General features: G+C 41.5%; 1 protein-coding gene across 1 annotated transcript; it reads right to left on the reverse strand.

The window, feature by feature from the left end:
• Positions 1-6,243: 6,243 nt before the first annotated feature.
• On the reverse strand, positions 6,244-18,893 carry Aqp11 (aquaporin 11). Its single transcript, XM_042688428.1, has 3 exons — positions 18,220-18,893; positions 8,722-8,838; positions 6,244-6,594 (listed from the first exon to the last, which is right to left on the reverse strand). The coding sequence occupies exons 1-3, from the start codon at positions 18,836-18,838 to the stop codon at positions 6,515-6,517; spliced, it is 816 nt and encodes a 271-aa protein (XP_042544362.1). The 5' UTR covers positions 18,839-18,893; the 3' UTR covers positions 6,244-6,514.
• Positions 18,894-19,058: the final 165 nt, after the last annotated feature.

A 19,058-nucleotide genomic window follows, 5' to 3' on the forward strand; every position in this document is an offset into this window, starting at 1 on the left:
GATAAGAGGCTCATGTACTTTCCTGCCCAGGCTGGCTTTGAACTAGGATCTTCAGATCTTATCTCCTAAACAGCTAGAATTACATGTGAGCCATTGTCTCCCAGCTAATTGTTAATGAAATTTAAAGGAAAAAGGCAGTGCTGGAAAAAGATGAGGAAACTGAGTTACAGAGAGAGGCGACTTGCTTGAGGGTTTTTGTTGTTTTTTTTTTTTAATTTTTTTTTGGGTGCAGTCGTGGGGCCTGAACTCTGGGCCTGGGCGCTGTCCCTAAGCTCTTCAGCTCAAGGCTAGCACTCTACCACTTAAGCCACAGCACCACTTTCTTTTTGCGTATGTGGTGCTAAGGAATTGAACCCAGGGCCTCAGGCATGCAAGGCAAGCGCTCTACCACTGAGCCACCTTCCCAGCCCCTTGCTTGAGGTTTCATTGATATTACTTAGTGGTTTTGAGCCTGTGCTCCAAAACACTGTACAGTATCAACTACTTTCTGGCTGAAAGGAAGCAAATTTTTGGCTGCAGAGATTTTAATGTTAACATTTCATTCAACAGTACAAGAGGCACCAGCATTCAAAATTTTATCCTAGGAAATTACAATTTTTCAATAAAGGATTGGGATTTTCTTCTTCTTCTTTTTTTTTTTTTTTTTGCCAGTCCTGAGGCTTGAATCAGGGCCTGGGCACTGTCCCTGACCTGCTTTTGTTCAAGGCTAACACTGTATGAGCAATAGCACGACTTCCAGATTTTTCTGTTTATGTCGTACTAAGGAATCGAACCCAGGGCTTCATGCATGCTAGGCAAGCACTCTACCACTAAGCCACATTCTCAGCCCAGGGTCATGATTTTCTGATGGGCTGATTTTAGATATTCCATTTGAGAGGTTGTCTAGATAAATGGATAATTTGTGACTTGGTGAAGCACGAAATTCTGTACATAGTGTCTTACTGTTTTGTTCAGGTTAGTATGGTACCTACTGTGTCTATTCCCCCTACTTATTCCTCCATATTGATGGGATTACAGGTGCACACTACCATGCTAGGTTTACGTGTTTAAGATGAAAGTCTCACTAATGTTTGTTTTTTTGGCTCACGTTGGCCTGGAACTGTGATCTTAATCTCCATCACTGACCTGTCTCACTGACAAAGTTCTAATTGTAACCTGTAGCTGAGTTACATCAATAGCTTTGAGAAGAAAGATGAGAGTATTAAAGATATAATTCATAATTATCAGCAGGCCAACATTTATTAATTCTATTTGAACTTAATTTTAGTGTTGCTGGAATTTTTGCTTGTGTGTTTTTTGATGTAGCGAAACTTTAAAAAGCATAGACATTTTGTCCTTCCTGCAAATGTGAGCCATCTGTAGTATTCTTACACCAGGCACTGGTGGGCATGCCTAATAATCCTAGCTATTCAGGAGGATCTTGGTTCAAAACTAGCCTTGGCAGGAAAGTCATGAGCCTCTTAGCTCCAACTAACCACCAAAAAGCTTGTAGTGGAGTTGTGGTTCAAGTGGTGTAGCACCAGCTTTGAGTGAAAAGGGATAGTGCCCATGCCCTGAATTCAAACCCCAGTACTGACATAAATCCATAAAGAGGTTATTGGTTGTTCTAGGTTCTGTTGATGAAAATAGGATCCCCTTGGATTTCCCTTCTTCCTCAGATCAGCTTGTCAGATGTCTGTACTATTCAAAAGCTTGTTTTGAGGTTCTGTTAGGCTGTTCTTTGGTATTAGTAAATATGAGAGATTATGCAGATGATCATAATATATAACCCTTACTGTTAGACGGCAGGTGTGACTAGTGATTGTTCATGTACAATTTGGAATTTACTATATAGGTAATTCTCATACAAAATTTATTTTTACAGTATTTCTAGAATGTGTGAATCCATATCTTGCAACCATCTTCTGCAACCAATGTATAGTAATTAAGTTGCCAGAATCATCGCCATCCCTAATGAAGGAGCTGGGACATCTTTACCTTAGTGTCTTATTCTGTTTTATATATACATAAGTAAAAGCAATATTTAATTTGGAGGATTTTAATCCTAAATGAGAAGTAGAAAATATTCTGAGAAGAGTGAACATGATCAGAATTTTTTATTTTTAAATTCCTGAAGATAGGGAAACTTGGCATGATGATATGCATGATGAAATCCCAACACTTGGGAAACTGAGGCAAGAAGATTGGGAGTTTGAGGCCTCAAACTGGTGACTCATACCTGTAATCCTAGCTTCTCGGGTGGCTGAGATCTGAGAATCAGGGTTCAAAGCCAGTCCAGGCATGAAAGTCTGTGAGACTCTTATCTCCAGTTAACCACAAAAAGCTGGAAGTGTCGCTGTGGCTCAAGTGATGGAGTGCTAGCCTTGAGCAAAAGAAGCTCAGGAATAGTGCCCTGTCCTTTAGTTCAAGCCCCATGACCAAGAAAAAAACAAAGAGGCTGGAGAGGTGGCTCAATGGTAGAGCACTTGCCTTGCATGCCTGAGGCCCTGGGTTCGACTCCTCAGCACCACATAAGCAAAAAGAAAAAAAGCGGGAAGTGGTGCTGTGGCTCAAGTGGAAGAGCGCTAGCCTTGAGCTGAAGAGCTGAGGGACAGTGCCCAGGCCCAGAGTTCAGGCCCACGACCAGACCCAAGAAAAAAAACTGTATTCAGCTTTTAAAATAAAAATAAACTGCAATTTATTTTCCTAAGGACTGTAAGTCTTCACCACAAGCCTCTACTTTACACTATAAAAAAGTCAATTGCACTAGAGTGTCTAGATTCTAGGCATACAATAGTGAGTAAAGGAGATGAAAGTGGTTGCATCAGGCAGGCCTATCAATAATAGTTGTAGATAGCTAATAACATGTAAAGATGCATTCACTGCTCTCTTCCCCTCCATTCCCCTTGAGTAGTCTAGGCCTATGTAGCATATAGTGCCCATAGTGATGGTATGGGGAATGTACATACTGGAGCACTTTTCATAAACATACAGCTTTGTGTCTGTCCAAATTCTGGGTTGGGAATCAATCAAAACTGGCTAGCTGAAGAGGTAACAATCATTAGAGAACTGGGGATGTAGCTTACTGGTGGAGCACTTACCCAGCATAGATAAGGCCTGGATTGTAATATGGCATTGCCCCCTCCCCCCAAAAATCGTTAAGTTATATGTCTGGTGTCCTGTATGATAGGAATGCTAAAATAAACCAGGCTCAGAGAATAAGTTAAAGGACTGGGAGTTGTTATACAGATGTTAGAATTCCCATGCTGCTGTTAGACTGATTTTTTTTTTTTTTTTTTTACTGTCTCCATGTCTTTTACCAAACTTGGAATTCAAAGCTCTGCTTGGCACTCTGTGCCTTAGTTATAGAAGACAGGATATCTATCCCTTCTATTCCTACTTCTATAGTGGGAAGGCATTGCCTCATCCAGATTCTGTAAAGTGATGTAAAGAATACTTGGATGATGCCTTTAAAGAAAAAATGCAGTTATCTGATACTGCAACTTCAAATGTTTAAGGTTGAGTGTTTTGTTGCATGAGTACAGTAAGCAGACAGTTGCATTTAATAAAGGTGTGGTAGCCAGGAACCGGTGGCTCACGCCTGTAATCCTAGCTACTCAGGAGGCCTGAGATCTGAGGATCATGGTTCAAAGCCAGCAGGAAAGTAGTCCACAAGACTCTTATCTCCAATAAACTACCAGAAAACGGGAAGTGGCGCTGTGACTCTGGTGGTAGAGTGCTCCACTTGAGCTGAAGAGCTCAGGGACAACACCCAGGAGGAGAGTTCAAGCCCCCTGACTGACCCCCCCCTTTCAAAAAAAAAAAAAAAAAGTAAGTTCCATGAGTATGCTGAAGAGATGGAGGAGAGAGTTGGGGTGGAAGCAGGCAGGTCTGTGCCAATGACTGGCCAAGTAAAATAAGGTGCTTAGGAAGAAGAAAGTACTTGGGAGGAGTGAAAATGTGGACCTCTGCAGTGGACAAGATAGCCTGTGGATCAGAGGATCATTGAAGATAGAGAGCCAGGGAAGAGGAAGCTGAAGAGAAAGAGTTTAGAGTTTAAGAGTAATGAGTTTGAGCTCATACTGATTATTGGTAGTAATAGGCTCATAGCTAAATTTTAGTTCAGGCAGGATAGAAAATTACCAGCTGGATGTGATAGTACATTGCTAATCACTTGAAAGATTCAAGGCCAGCCACAGCAAAAATTAGCAAGACCGTGTCTAAAAGAAAATGTGGCCAGGTGCCAGTGACTTACACTTATAATCCCACCAACTTAGGAAGCTGAAATCTCAGGATCCAAAGCCAGCTTGGACAAGAAAGTCCCTAACTTAATTCCAATTAACTACCAAAAAGCGGAAAATTGAGCTGTGCCTTGAGCACAAAAGCTCGGGGACAGCACTTAGGCCCTGCATTCAAGTGTTCCCAGGGCTGGAACAAATGCACACACACACACACACGAGTGAAAGAACTGGGAGTATATGGCTCAAATGGTATGTGGCCCAGGTTCAATTCCCAGGATGGCAAAAAAAAAGAAGTAAAAGATTTATCAGTGGAGAGACGCTACAAACTCAGAGGCCAAAACATTGAATCATTTTTTGAGCACTAATTGCCAAGAAACAAAACAGGAGTAGTGTTGCAAAAAGTGAGATTGAAGCCAGGGCTGGTAGATCATGCTTGTAATCCTAGCTACTCAGGAGGCTGAGATCTGAGGATTGCAGTTCAGAGGCAGCCCAGGCAGGAAAGTTTGTGAGACTCTTCTCTCTAACCACCAGAAAACCAGAAGTGGAGCTGTGGCTCAAAGTGGTAGAACTCTTTTACCTTGAGCACAAAAGCTCAGGTACAGTGCCCAGGCCTTGAGTTCAAGCCCTACTACTGAAAAAAAACAAAAAAGTGAAACAAGAACTATTGGCCTGCTTACTTGTGGCTGATGCTATACCACTTAAGCCACATCTCTAGTTCAGCTTTTTGCTAGTTAATGGAAAATGGAGTCTTGTAGGCTTTTCTTCACTGGCTTTAAACCAAGATCTAGGTCTCAGCCTCCTAAATAGCTAGAATTACAGGTGTGAGCTACCAGTTCTGGGCAGTAATTGAGATCTTAAAGGTAGGTAGGAATTTGAGAGGACTGTACAGTACATAATTGCAACAAGTACCCGAATATCTGTTTTTAACAGAGGAGGGGAAGCACCATGACACAAAACCTGTTCTACCAGGCCTGGTAGTAGTAGGTGTGGGAGGGAGAAGGGTCACTGCCTGAGGACCATAGTATTATCAGATGTTACAAAGTCACAACCTGACAGATTGTGATTTGCATAAGGTAATACCCAGTTTGCTTAAGCTATGATGTCCTCATTCTGGTGACAGGAATAAAAAACTAGTTCTCTGTTACATAAAATAGTCTGTGAAACTCAGCCACATGTTTGAAAGGGACCATTTAAAGTGAACACCCATTATTTTATGTTTGTGCTGTGACAGAATTCAGACCTAGTATTGCATGATCTGTTTGGTTTACAAGGGAATTTACAACTGGAATTTGTGTAAAAAAAAAAAAAAAAAAAAACTTGATAATTGCCTTTTTCTTTTAGATACTATGCAAGCCTACTAGGACACATCAGCAGGCCTACTAGGACACATCACAGCCTGCATTTAGCCAGTCACAATTTTTTAAGTCCTAGTATGGAGTGTTTTAAGGTAGAGACAAAATCCCTGATCATTACACTGAGTTGAAATAGAAGTTTAATGGTGTTTTTTGGCTCTTTGTGACATTGGGCAGAGCAGCAAACTAAAAACTCCTCTATACTTAGCCTCCTTATCTGTACAATAGAGATTAAAAATACATTAGTTCTACCTACTTCACAAAGTAGCTGTTAGATTCAAATGAGGATTTGAAAACCCTAAATCTTGACTTCCTATGTTTTATCCTATTAAGTAATACAACTTGGCTGAACCTAAGGAGATTGTTTAGAAAAAATGTTTTGCTGATACTAGAGTACATTTAAAATTAAGGGAAACCTGTTGAGTGGATATATAATCTATTTCCAAAAGCAACTTTCCTATTGAAAGACAATACTACTGATGGTATCACTGAGGTAGTGACTGAGTAGCACCTGCTCTCCAGTTCTGTAAGTGAGACTGATGTTCTTTGGTTAAAAATCTTGCTCCTTCAGGTGACACCTGATACAGTTTCTCCAGTCCTCCTATCATGTTCCCTTTCCTTTTCAACCTGCAGTCATTTGTTTCTTGTCTAAGTTTTCAATAATCACTTGAGATTTACATGAAGTTTAATGAATCAGTCTTTTCTAGCAGCATTTAATACATCACTTAAAACAACCAAGTCTTAACGAGAAATACAGGGTACCTCATTTTCATAGTATTTTTTTAAGTCCCAGTGATAAAAGACTTTAATAAGACTGCTTCCTCAAAGGAAGTTGAAACACTGATGAGTCCAGTGCAGCCAGTGTATAGAATCTGAGGTGATAAAATCTTTATCATCTCCAGTTTGATTGTCCTGTAACTTAGTTTGAGGCTTTTGGAATGGTTACTCCTTTTTGTTAGCTGTACCACTGTTATGCAGCCATGGAAGGAAAAAGTTGAACATTAAAATCATCAACAGTATACCTGAAAGATAAAAAACAGTAAAATGAAAACCATCTTAAGAAAAGTTATCACTAAAGTAAGAGTAGTATTAAGACTACAATAAATCAAGATCACTGGGCTGGGAATGTGGCTTAGTGGTAGAGTGCTTGTCTAGCATGTGTGGAAGTCCTGGGTTCAATTCCTCAGTACCATATAAACAGAAAAGACTGGAAGTGGCATTGGCTCAAGTGGGAGAGTGCTAGCCCTGACCAAAAGAAGCTCGGGGACAGTGCCCAGGCCCTGAGTTCAAGCCCCAGGATTAGCCAAACAATAATAATAATATTATTATTACTGTTCTCACATTTTTATTCAACCATGAATTCTTAAAAACAGTATGTACTTGGTAAAGCCAGTAGGACCTGAATAATGAATTCAAAGGATCAAAAGATTAATAGCTTTAATGACTGATTCTGATTGACTTGTTGAACAAGACTGGACTTGGGTCTTCATGCTCCTCATTAATATGGTGACACCCTTTGTATATGGTGAAGGGACCTTTGTTTTTATTTTTGAGGTGCTAGGAATCTAATACAATACCTTGTACCTGGTAAGTCTTTCACTAGTGGATAAGCAATTCTTTTTTTTTTTTTTTGGAGGGGGGGGTCCGGTCGTGGGGCCTGAACTCTGGGCCTGGGCACTGTCCCTCAGCTCTTCAGCTCAAGGCTATTGCTCTACCACTTGAGCCACAGCGCCACTTCCAGCTTTTTTTTTTTTTTTTTGCTTATGTGGTGCTGAGGAATTGAACCCAGGGCCTCATGCATGCAAGGCAAGCGCTCTACCACTGAGCCACCTTCCCAGCCCCTGAAGCAATTCTTTTACATCATGGGCCCATTCAAATTGTTCTGGGAACACAATAAATATTGTAAATCTTAATAACTGTTGGTTTCAAATAAGACAGTGGTGGTAATTTTCATTGAAAAGTTTGCTATAGATTTTGGCCAGTAGACTTTCCCAGCCTTTTAAACAGCTTTCTTTAACTTAAAATTCAAAAGTAGAGGACATTTTTCTGTAAAGACATTCTTGCAAGACATTTGTAGTCTGTAAGATTGCGGAGGGCAGGGGGAGCCCAGATTGGGGCTAGGATAAGCAGACAAAGCTGGAAATGGTGCTGTGGCTCAAGTGGCAGAGTGCTAGCCTTGAGCTGAAGAGCTGAGGGACAGTGCCCAGGCCCAGAGTTCAGGCCTTATGACCAGCAAAAACAAAGACTATTATTAGCCTTTTAAATTATAGGGTTTTCTGATATCCTTTATTATTGAGCATAATTGATCTGCAATAGTGGGAAAGAAGATGACTGAAAGGAATAAAATGTGGTGGCAAGTCAGTTGTGGTGCCGGTGTTCTGTCTATACAAAGTAAGCAATAACTAGTTAACAGAAACTGCTAACTAGATAGAAGGGTGGTGAAATAACAGGATCGGGCACTCTCTTGTTCCAGATAGGAGTTAGAAGTGCTGACAGCTATTGTACGACTTTTTGTTGTTACTTGGCCACTCTTTCTAGAGGGATTTTATTGATAGTTTTTTTTTAATGGTACTGGATATTAAACCAGGGCTTTAGGCATACTAGACAAGATTTTTACCACTAAACCATGTCTCAGCTCTTGTAGAAGAGTTATGTATCTGATCTTTAGCAAAAACATACATATTTTAACTGAGGATGAACACAGGACCTCCTCTCCCTTTACTGAACAAACACTATACTCCAAGTACGGATAAAAGTAGTTTTAAAGAATACTACACATATGACCTTTTCATTCTTTTTTGTGCCTATTCTGGCTGTGGAAATTGGCATGTTACAGTAACAGTCCATTTCCTATTTTAAAATAATACACTCAGATGGGTGCCGGTGGCTTACGCCTGTAATCCTAGCTACTGAGGAGGCTGAGATCTGAGGATCACAGTTCAAAGCCAGCCCGGGCAGGAAAGACTCTTATCTCCAATAAACCACTAGAAAACTGGAAGTGGTGCTGTGGCTCAAGCAGTAGAGCGCTCACCTTGACCTGAAGAGTGCAGGGTTAGCACCCAAGCCCAGAGTTCAAGCCCCACGACCAACAAAAAAATAAAATAATACTCTCTCAGTATTGAAATTAATTGAATTAAAAATATGCTTACCTAAAGAAGGAGCCACGCAATATACTACAAAAAATTGATGGAAAGCTTCATCAAAACACATGAAATGAAGGGAAAGTGCCAAAGCTGGATTATATAGAGCTCCAGTTAAACTTCCTCCTGCAACACATTTTAAACAGAGTAATTCCACATTACATTTCCTTGTAACCAGAAATGAATGGGTTAAGTGCAACTTTTATTTGAAATATTCAGGTATTCTTATTCTGTAATCTTCCTTTGGAGGGTCACCTGACAGTATTGAAAACAAAAAGTAAATGAGACCATCCAAGGCATTATCCTCGTTCAATGTTAACTTGTTGGCAGAGTCCTTAAGAAATTACTATGAATGGTAGATCTCTATGATGTGGTTATGTGTTTCCTCTAAAATCAGGGATGAGACAAGATGTCCACACTCTCCAATTATTCAATATAATATATGAATTTTAACCAGAGCAATAAGACAAAAGAAAATAAAGGTTACAAATAGAGAAAGTCCAATTCCTGTTTGTAGACAATATAATCTAATATTTAAAAGACCCTAAAGAAATCACACACACACACACACACACACACCCCTCTCTTAGATCTGACAAACATTTCCAACACAGTAACAGAATAGAAGATCAGTGTTGAAAAATCAACTTAAAAAAAAATTCAACTTAACCAGGCGCTGGTGGCTCACGCCTATAATCCTAGCTACTCAGGAGGCTGAGATCTAGGATCACGGTTCAAAGCCAGCCTGGCCGAAAGTCTGTGAGACTCATCTCCAATAAACCACAAGAAAACTGGAAGTGGCTCTATGGCTCAAGTGGTAGAGCGCTCACTTGAACTGAAGAGCTGAGGGACAGAGCCCAGGCTCAGAGTTCAAGCCCCATGACCCACAAATAAATAAAAATCTGTTTCTTGCTCTGTAGGCTGCTGCTTTAGCCATGGCTACAGCTCTTTTTGCACTGGGTTTTCTTTTTTTTGGCGGGGGGCATTGCTGGCACACAACCATTTGAGCCACACCTGTAGTCCACCACACCTGCAGTCCAGCTTTTTTTTTTGGGTCCGGTCATGGGGCCTGAACTCTGCGCCTGGGCGCTGTCCCTCAGCTCTTCAGCTCAAGGCTAGCGCTCTACCACTTGAGCCACAGCACCACTTCTGGCTTTTTTCTTTTTGCTTATGTGGTGCTGAGGAATCAAACCCAAGGCCTCATGCATGCAAGGCAATCGCTCTACCACTGAGCCACCTTCCCAGCCTCCAGTCCAGCTTTTTTGCTGGTTAATTGGAGATTGAGTCTTGAGTTTTGTACCTGAACTGGCTTCGAATCATGATCTTCATATATCAGCCCTTAATAGCTAGAATTACAGTCATGAGCCACTAGTGTTCTACATACTCTGGTTATTTGTTTTAGATATGGTCTCACTTTTTCCCAGGCCAACATGCACATTGAACTTCCTAATCCCCTATTTTCTATAGCTGGAAAGGCAGGTGTGCATTTCTGTTGATATGGAGTCTTGAAACTAATTTCCCAGGCCAACCTGGAACCTTGATCTTCTCAATCTCAGACTCCCAGGTATCTAGGTTGACAAATATAAGCCACTTCAATCAGCTAAAAATCAGTAGCTTTTGTAAACATCAATAATAATCTAAGAAAAAAGAAATGAGGAATGCTGATTACATACCTTGAAAATTTTTTTAACCTGGGCATAAGCCTTATAAGAACATTCTCAACTCTAAAAACAAGAAATCAAAGATGACACACTAAGACCCAGTGTTGGTGGCTCATGCCTACAATCCTAGTTACTCAATATCTGAGGATTGAGGTTCAGAGCTAGCCTGGGCTAACAAATGACAAATGGAGAGACTTATCTCCAACTGCCTAGCAACAAAACAATGAAGAGAAGGGGGAGAGAATGCAATTAAAATTCAATGCATATCATGCAAAATTAAGAAATCCTAGCTACTCAGGAGGCTGAGATCTGAGGATCATGGTTTGAAGCCAACCCAACCAAAAAAAAAAAAAAAAATTAGCACTGGAATTTTGATGGAGATTGAAAAGAATCTGTATAATCATTTCCACAATATTGACCTTTTGAATCCATGAACATAGGAGGTCCTTCCAAATGTTTTATATGTTTTAAAGAATTTTAAAAAAATTCTTTCTGTTTTGTTTTATGCTGGGGCTGGGGTAGAGTTCAGGACCTCTTACTCTGTTTGCTTACAGCTGGCGCATTACCACTTGAGCCATATTTTTACTCACAGCATTTTAGTAAAAGGCAAAAGATTTATATGATCTGAAGAGAAAACAGAGTATATCACAGCTTTTTAAAAATTATTTTTTATTATCTTTAAGTAGTTGTACAAAGGCGTTGCCATTCAGCACAGCAGTTTATGGACACAATGCATCTTGATCAATGTCACCCCTGTCATTATCATTATTCTCTCCCATTTCTCCAATCCCATCTTTACCTCAATTTTTTTTTCAGTCATGGGGTTTGAACTAGAGGCCTGGGCACTGTCCCTGAGCTCTTCTGCTCAAAGCTAGTACTCTACCACTGGAGCTACAGCACCACTTCCAGTTTTTCTGGTGGTTAATTGGAGATAAAAAGTCTCATGGACTTTCCTGCCCAGGCTGGTTTTGAACTGCAATCCTCACATCTCAGCCTCCTGAGTAGGATTACAGGTGTGAGCTACCAGCACCTGGCCAGTGCTAATTTTTTGTGTCTGTGCCAGTACTGGGCATTGTACTCAGGCTCTTGTGTTTTTGCTTGGCTTTTTCACCCAAGGCTGGTCCTCTACTCCTAAGACACAACTCCACTTTTGGTTGTTTGCTGGTTAACTGGAGATAAGAATCTCACAGACTTTTCTGCATACTCTGGCTCTGAACTGTGATCCTCAGATCTCAGCCTCCTCAGTAGCAAGGATTATAGTCATGAGCAACTGACACCCACTCCAGTGCTATTTTTTAACAGAAATTGAAAACTAAATCCTAAAATTCATATGGAGTACAAAAGACTCAAGAGTAGCCAAAGCAATCCTAAACAAAATGAGCAATGTGGGAAGTATCACAAATACCAAATTAATAATAATTAGTTTTCAAGATACACTCTTTAGGTAACCCTGTGACATTTCTAGTAGTTTTTCCAAGAAGAACTTCCAAGTTCTTCCAAGGTTCAGTTCATACATGTGTCTTCACTCACCACCAAGATAGATCCTAAAATCTTCAAAAGTTTTATAAGGACATGCTACTACAGCAAGTTAGTTGTTTTAACAATATACAGTAAAGAGAAACTAAGTCCTAAACTTTTACTGATGAGATTTCCCACTGGACAGACTTAAGAATAATGAAGCTGGATTGAGTGATGCTGTTACACACTAAGCTAAACAATCAGTGGAATTGTTTGAGTGGCTGCTGGTCATTTAGATCTAATTCCAACAATATTCACTTCCTATATACTAGACACCATGGGCAGGAAGACTCACAGATCTTTATAATATGCCATTTGAGTTACGATGTAAGTCATCTATTTTTTTTTTAAAGCATTTACCAATAGAAATGGACTGAGCCCGCACTCAATACTATAGACTTGGCTATATGAAGACATTCCTTTGTATGACATCAGTCTCAATTCCATCCTTCAGTTCCTTTATTTTCTAATCCCCACAGCAGTTCTTACTGAAACTTGGAGGGAACTACTACCAAAGATAAAGAGTTGAGCAGGGCACCAGTGGCTCATGCCTGTAATCCTCCATACTCAAGAGGCTGAGATCTGAGGATTGTGGTTCAAAGCCTGCTTAGCAGGAAAGTCCATGAGACTCCTTCAAACCACCAAGAAGCCAGAAATGGAGCTATGGCTCAAGTGATAAAAAATGCTAGTCTTGAGCAATAAAGCTAATGGGCAGCACCTAGGCCCTGAGTTCTAGCCCCAGGACCGGCACACACAACAAAGAAGTATGGAGTTTATTCTCCGTCTCTTGAGTAGGGATTGACTTTCCAGTGTGTGTGTGGGAAAAATTCAGAAGTAACACTGCAATCTAAAAAACAAGAATGACACTTAACTCTAACCAATGAGCCCATCAACATGAACTATTTTTGCTGTCTTAGAACAGTACCCTAATCATAGAAGTAAGCTGGCCTAGGCTGTTGGAGGAATAGAGGCCACAGAGAACCTAGACATCCCAAGGACAAGTGGCATCAAATGCCAGACATGAGGCAAGGCTCAAGTTGTATAGCACTAGCCCAGCAAGCAAGAAGCCCATCCCTAGTACTTGAGGGAGAAGGAGCCAGGATAAACAAGATGCTATTGCTTGACAGTTGAAGGGACATAACAGTGCATATTGAAGAAAAGGTGGCCTATCACTGGGGAGATCTGGTTGGCTGATCTTGAGGACAGCATGACCTTAATGGAATGACCACAACTAAATGGGAGGGCGCTGAATCTGACAATTCCGTGCACTAACATTTCTCAGTAGTCCTACAGGCAGTAGGACACTAGTTAAAATCACTTGAGGTTCTGCAGGCAGCAGGTCCGTTTATTAACTTAGTTTCCTACCTGGAATCAGTGTCTATCTGTCTTCTCTCTTTGGGTTTCCTGGTAAGAGCTCCCTGGAAAGCCAACTACCCATCAGCAGTTACCCAGTAGGTATGTAATCAAAGCAAACATGATGAGACATGAAGCTGTTGAAGCATCATTGTCCAGAACTAACACCTTTAATGACAAGCTGTTTGCCCCATGTTGCATCTTTCCCTCCATCTCCAAACACCACTTTTCATTGCTGACTGGCTAATTTACCAAGGAAGCTAGCTAGCTGTTTTTAGGCTCCAATTCTTCTTACAGACCTGAAAGACTGACATTAGACTATTCTCCAGGTTATGGGGAATACCTAGGAGTTTATATTAAAAAAAAAAAAAACAAAATTTATTTGTGGATACATTTATTTCTATATAGAAATTACTAACTTAATTTTCCTGAACTTAATCTCAAAAAAAGTTGTGAACAAAATTGTCAACTATGTAAAAAGGATCAAATTATACTGGAGGCCTGTGGGAAATTAGTAGTGAAAGAACATTTCCCCAGCAATTGGTACATACCAGGAACTATGCTAAGAACTTCAAATACTAGATCCTCAAGCTCTTATCATATAGTATTATTCTCCCTTTTAAAGATGAAGAAATTGAAACCCAAATTAAGTATCTAGCCTAACAGCACTGCCTAGCTTCAAACCTGGCCTCTTCCTCATATACTGGGGTCGTACAAAAAGTTTGCATCCTTTTGTAGCTGAGTTTGATTTGTAATAGCCTTAACAGGACACACAGAAAGGACTTAGTTCCTTTCTCTCTTGACAGATAATCTTAACTACATTGCTTAGAATACTAAATAGTCCTGAATGGAGTACTGAAGTAAAAATACTATAGTTTTAAGGCAATTTATTAGACTTTTGTTGGAAGCCTTTGGGCATAAAATATGGATTACTGAAACATATTTCACTGCTCTGTGCAGTTTCTTTTAGGTGAACAAATTTCTGCTTTCACTTATTTGAAAAATTCTTACCCTTTATACCTAGTGACATACGCTAAATCTTGGTTTTACATTGTGGTGAATTACTGGGTGGTGGTGGCTCATGCCTGTAATTCTAGCTACTTGGGAGGCTGAGATGTGAGGATCATAGTTCAACGCCAACCGAGGCAGGAAAGTATGTGAGACTCTTATCTCTATTTAACCATCAAAGAGCCAGAAGTAGAGCTGTGGCTCAAGTAGTAGCCTTGAGCAAAAATCTCAGGGACAACACCTAGGCCACTGAGTTCAAGCCTCAAGACTGGCACACACACAAAAAATGTTATGATGAATTCAACAAACTTGGTCTCTCTGTTCAAAATTTATGATAGAGGAACAGACATTATATAAAAAGAACAGTCTATAATTTATTTTAACGTTCTACAAACAAAAGCAGGGTACAGAGCCGGGTGCTAGTAGCTCACACCTGAAATACTCCTCAGAAGACTGAGATCTCATTTTGCCTTTGCCTCACAGCACAGGCACTAAACTTGTCACAAGATCATCTCTTCCTTACGGAGCAGAGTTGTTTTATGTCCATAGGAAACAATGGGAATGATGGCTTTCATGTGGCATTTCCAAAATTGATTCTCTTCCGTTGCTCACGCCTAGACAAAGGAGCTCATCAAGACTGAAAAGGCTGTGCCATGTCTACGTCCTCAAGTATCGTATTATGCACTCGCATGGTAAAGGCTCTGTGAAATCTTAGCCTGTTTCATCCAGTGGTTGCTAAATTCATCTGGCAACAGAATCCTTAAACAATTTTTTAATGTAGTAACATTTATATTAGAGCACAAAATATGCTATTTTGTGTTTTCATACACAATGCTATTTGGCTCTATTAAATAAATCCCCATTCTTCCCTTCTCCCAGTCCCTGTATTCTACTTTCTGATTATAAATTTATCTGTTTTAGATAGTTTAGGTAAATGAACCATACAATATTTGTGTTTCTGTGTCTGGCTTATTTCACTCAGTATTTTTCCCCCCGAGTTTTTCCTTGTAGTATATGTCAGAACTGCATTCCTTATTATAGCTAAATAGTATTCAATTGTGTTTGCTTTTGAAATTCTGTGTGTTGCGGTGGGGGAGGGTATGCATGCTGATACCAAGTCTTGAACTCAGGGCCTTGAATTCAGTGCCTCATGGTCTTGCTTGGCTTTTTCCACTCCTGGCTGGTGCTCTAACCACTTAGCCATGCTTCTAGTCCAGATTTTTTTGCTGATTAATTGGAGATGGAATCTCTATAGACTTTTCTGTTAGGCTGACTTTAAACTGAGATCCTCTGATCTCAGCCTCCAAATAACTAGGGTTACAGGCATAAGCTGCCAGTGCCCACGTGGCTGCTTTAGTAACTCTTGAGGAGCACACTGTGGAAATACAGATGGTGAAATGAGTGTCAAACTGACTTTAGCATCAGTCTGAGCCACGGTTCTAGCACATCCTAGCGGTGTGACCTGAGACAAAACATTTTACTTAAGTCTCTCTTGCTTTACTTAAAATGAGAAGAATGTACTCATCAGTGAGTTCTTGGAAGGAATAACTAAAGCAACCTATATAAATCTCCTAGCAAGATCCTATGCCCTAAGCTAGGCACGGTGGTTTACTTCTTGAGTCCCAGCACTGGCGGCTAAGGCAGGAGGATTGTAGAGTTTTGAGACCAGCCTGGATTATACAGCAATGCCCTGTCTCAAAAAAAGCAAAACAAGACCAAAAAAAAAAAAAAAGTTTTGTTCTATAACAGACACTCCATGCATAGACACTCTTCTCTCCCTTATACTGACAGAAAAGGAATATCATAATACATTCTCCATTTTGGTAGCTGGTAGTAATCAGCAGTGATCAGTAGTAGTCTATTTGGCTCTACCCCTGCAGACTCCAGCATGGACCAATACTGCAGCCACTAGCTACAGTACAGTGTGACTACTGCACATTTGAACTTTGGTCTAGGCAAGTGAAGTGCTGATTCTTTCATCGTAGTTCACATGAATAACCACCTGAGGCTAGTGTCTACTGACTGGGCACCGTGGCTCTCCTTAGTTCCCTAAGGAATTTTAAAATATACCAGTGCCTAGGCTCCTTTGCAAAGCATTTAAGCTTTAATATTGGTGACCAATGTGAATATGGTGTTAAAGCCCCCCTGGTGATCCCAATGCAGAGAGAATGTTGATCTGTTTACTCTGTCCCTTCTTCTCTACCAATCAGTATCCACATTTCAAGGAAAATCATCTGTGTTTTGCATCCCTTAAATTGATATTTTAAAGATTTCATCCAATTCCTTCCCTTGTATCTACCTACAACTTCAAATATTATCTTGTCTTCTTTCAAAATCTGTCACTGATAAACTTTTTTTTTTAGTAGTGGTGCCTGGGTATTGAACACAGGGCCTTACAATGCTAGCCAAGGGCTCTAGTACTGAGCTACATCTCCAGGCACAGAATGGCTAATATAATACAGAGTATTATTTATGGAACCCTAACTATGATTTAAAACTATAAAAACACAGGGAGAATACCAACTTCACAATATTAACAAAGAGAGGAATGACTAGGTAAAGATCTGATTGTAGGTATTTTTACTAATTTTTAAACTTAAATTTTTACTGCTTTCAATTGTACAAATATAGACTAAACTGTGACATAACTGCTTGTTTAAAACCAGGAACAATCCTGTTGATATACAGCAAATATTTCTGTTTTAGATAAAACTATAATAAATAAGCAACTATTCTCCAACCCCTCAAATATGCATATATTCTTCCATGCAGTTATACAATTTATTTTCTTATACTTTTTTTTTCTAAAGAAGGGAAAATGGACTGGGAAGCCTTTCATTTTTACCTAAGGTGGAAAAATATATGTTGAGAAGTCCTTATCTTGAGCTGGATGCCTTTGACTCCTGCCTGTAATCCTAGCTACTGAGAAGGGTGAGATCTGAGGATTGCAGTTCAAAGCCAGCCCAGGCAGACTCTAATCTCCTGTTAGCCCTCAAAAATGGAAGGGAAACTGGCTCAAGAGGTAGAACTGTTAGCTTTGAGCAACAAAAGCTCAGGGATAGCGCCCAGGCCCTGAGTTCATGCTCCAGGACCATACACATACACACACACACTCAGAGAGAGAGAGAGAGAGTCCTTGAGGTTTGCTTCTACTAAATGTCATTCTAAATGCACCTTAGATAAGACTATTAATCTCAATTTCTGCTGTCATATCCATCCCTCCAAGACAATTCCCAAATGATACACTTCACCATTAAACATTTGATATTTTTGAGTTCCTCGTCCCATTCAGAATATCTGCCTACTGAATCTGAGCTTTGTCAAGACAAACTATGTAGAAGAAATCAAAGATTTCACAAGAAGTGTTTCTTTTTTAAAACTCATCGTTTAACTTACTCAAACGCATCTTAATTTTAAAGCGTCTTTCCTGTTAGTCTATTTAAAAGTCCATTTGTAACACAAGATGAATTAAGGAAACAGGAAATGACAAGCGATTTGTAGAAAAAGGCTAGGAAATGAAACAGAATTTGTACTCCCCACTCAATCCTGAGCCTCGTGCTCTGCACTTTCTAGACAGGGATCTTTTTTTTCAGCGAATGTCTGAAACGATCTACACCACCTTGGCAGGAAAAAAAAAAAAAAAAGGTAGCAGATCAGTTGTCTTTGCCCTAGAACATTAACACAATCCCTTTGTAAGATATTTGAGCCTTTGGCATTATCTAGAGGAGCTCGGTTTCGGTGCCCCAGTGACTTCTTTCTCTGGGGTGTCAAAAGCAGCACTGAATGAAGGATCTGTGGGCCCTATTGGCTGAGAATAGGTTGCAAAATGGTTAGAAAAACTGGGGGGGGTTGGGGAGGTTTACATCCCATTAGTGTAGGAGTGCCAGATTTATCTCGGTAAATAATTTGGAGCCCTGGGTCACAAATGGCTTGGGATACGCCACGTGGCTGGATGGGAAAGACAAACCTGCATAAGCCAAAAAGGTGATGAGGGCAGCCAGCAGGTGGATGCGAAGCTTGCTCGAGACCTCCTGGCTGTGCAGCAGAGCGCTGTGGAAGATAAAGGAACAGATGGCCTCGGTGACGACCGCTTTGGGCACGTCGGTGTGGATGGGATTCTTGCAAGCTAAGCTCCTCTCGGTGAAGTGGTGCTCCGTCAGCCCGAGGCTCCACAGGGTGCTCACGCAGTACCTGCTGCACAGGGCGCCGAGCAGCTGAGCGGACAGCCGGACGGCCCCCATCTCGGGGGACATGCCCCCCAGCAGCATCTGCATCATCACGGCGCACGGGTTGGCGGAGGTGCCCGCCAGAGTCAGGCCGTGCACCAGCGAGAAGAAGTAGATGAGGGTCAGCATCCAGGAGGGGCGCGCGGACTCCTGCGCGCCCAGCAGCTGCAGCTCGTGGGTGCAGCAGCAGAGCTGGAAGGTGGCGAGGAACTCCAAGGTGAAGGCGTGGACCCGGGGCCTGTGCCGCTGCTGCCGGGCGACCACGCGGGCCAGCCCCGACAACAGCACCACCGCCAGCAGCAGCCCCAGCGACGCCAAGGTGTCCCGCACCTCCGGCCAGCGCCCCTGCGCCGCCGACATGGCTCCCCTTCGCCGCCCGCCGGACCAACCGACCGACAGGGCCGACCGCGGGTGCGCGGCCGGCGGCGGCCGGGGGACTGAGTCCCAAGTCCGCGGCCCCGCCCCTCACGCCCCTAGGGGCGGGGCCGGAGGTGGGGCGCGCGGAGCCCCGCGGCGGCGCGCGCGGGAGGGCTCCTAACTCCTCCCGCGGACCCCGCTCCCCATCCCGGGCTTGAGGATG

The sequence above is a fragment of the Dipodomys spectabilis genome, unplaced genomic scaffold (genome assembly GCF_019054845.1).
Source record: "Dipodomys spectabilis isolate Male_0828 unplaced genomic scaffold, ASM1905484v1 ptg000003l, whole genome shotgun sequence".
NCBI lineage: Eukaryota > Metazoa > Chordata > Mammalia > Rodentia > Heteromyidae > Dipodomys > Dipodomys spectabilis.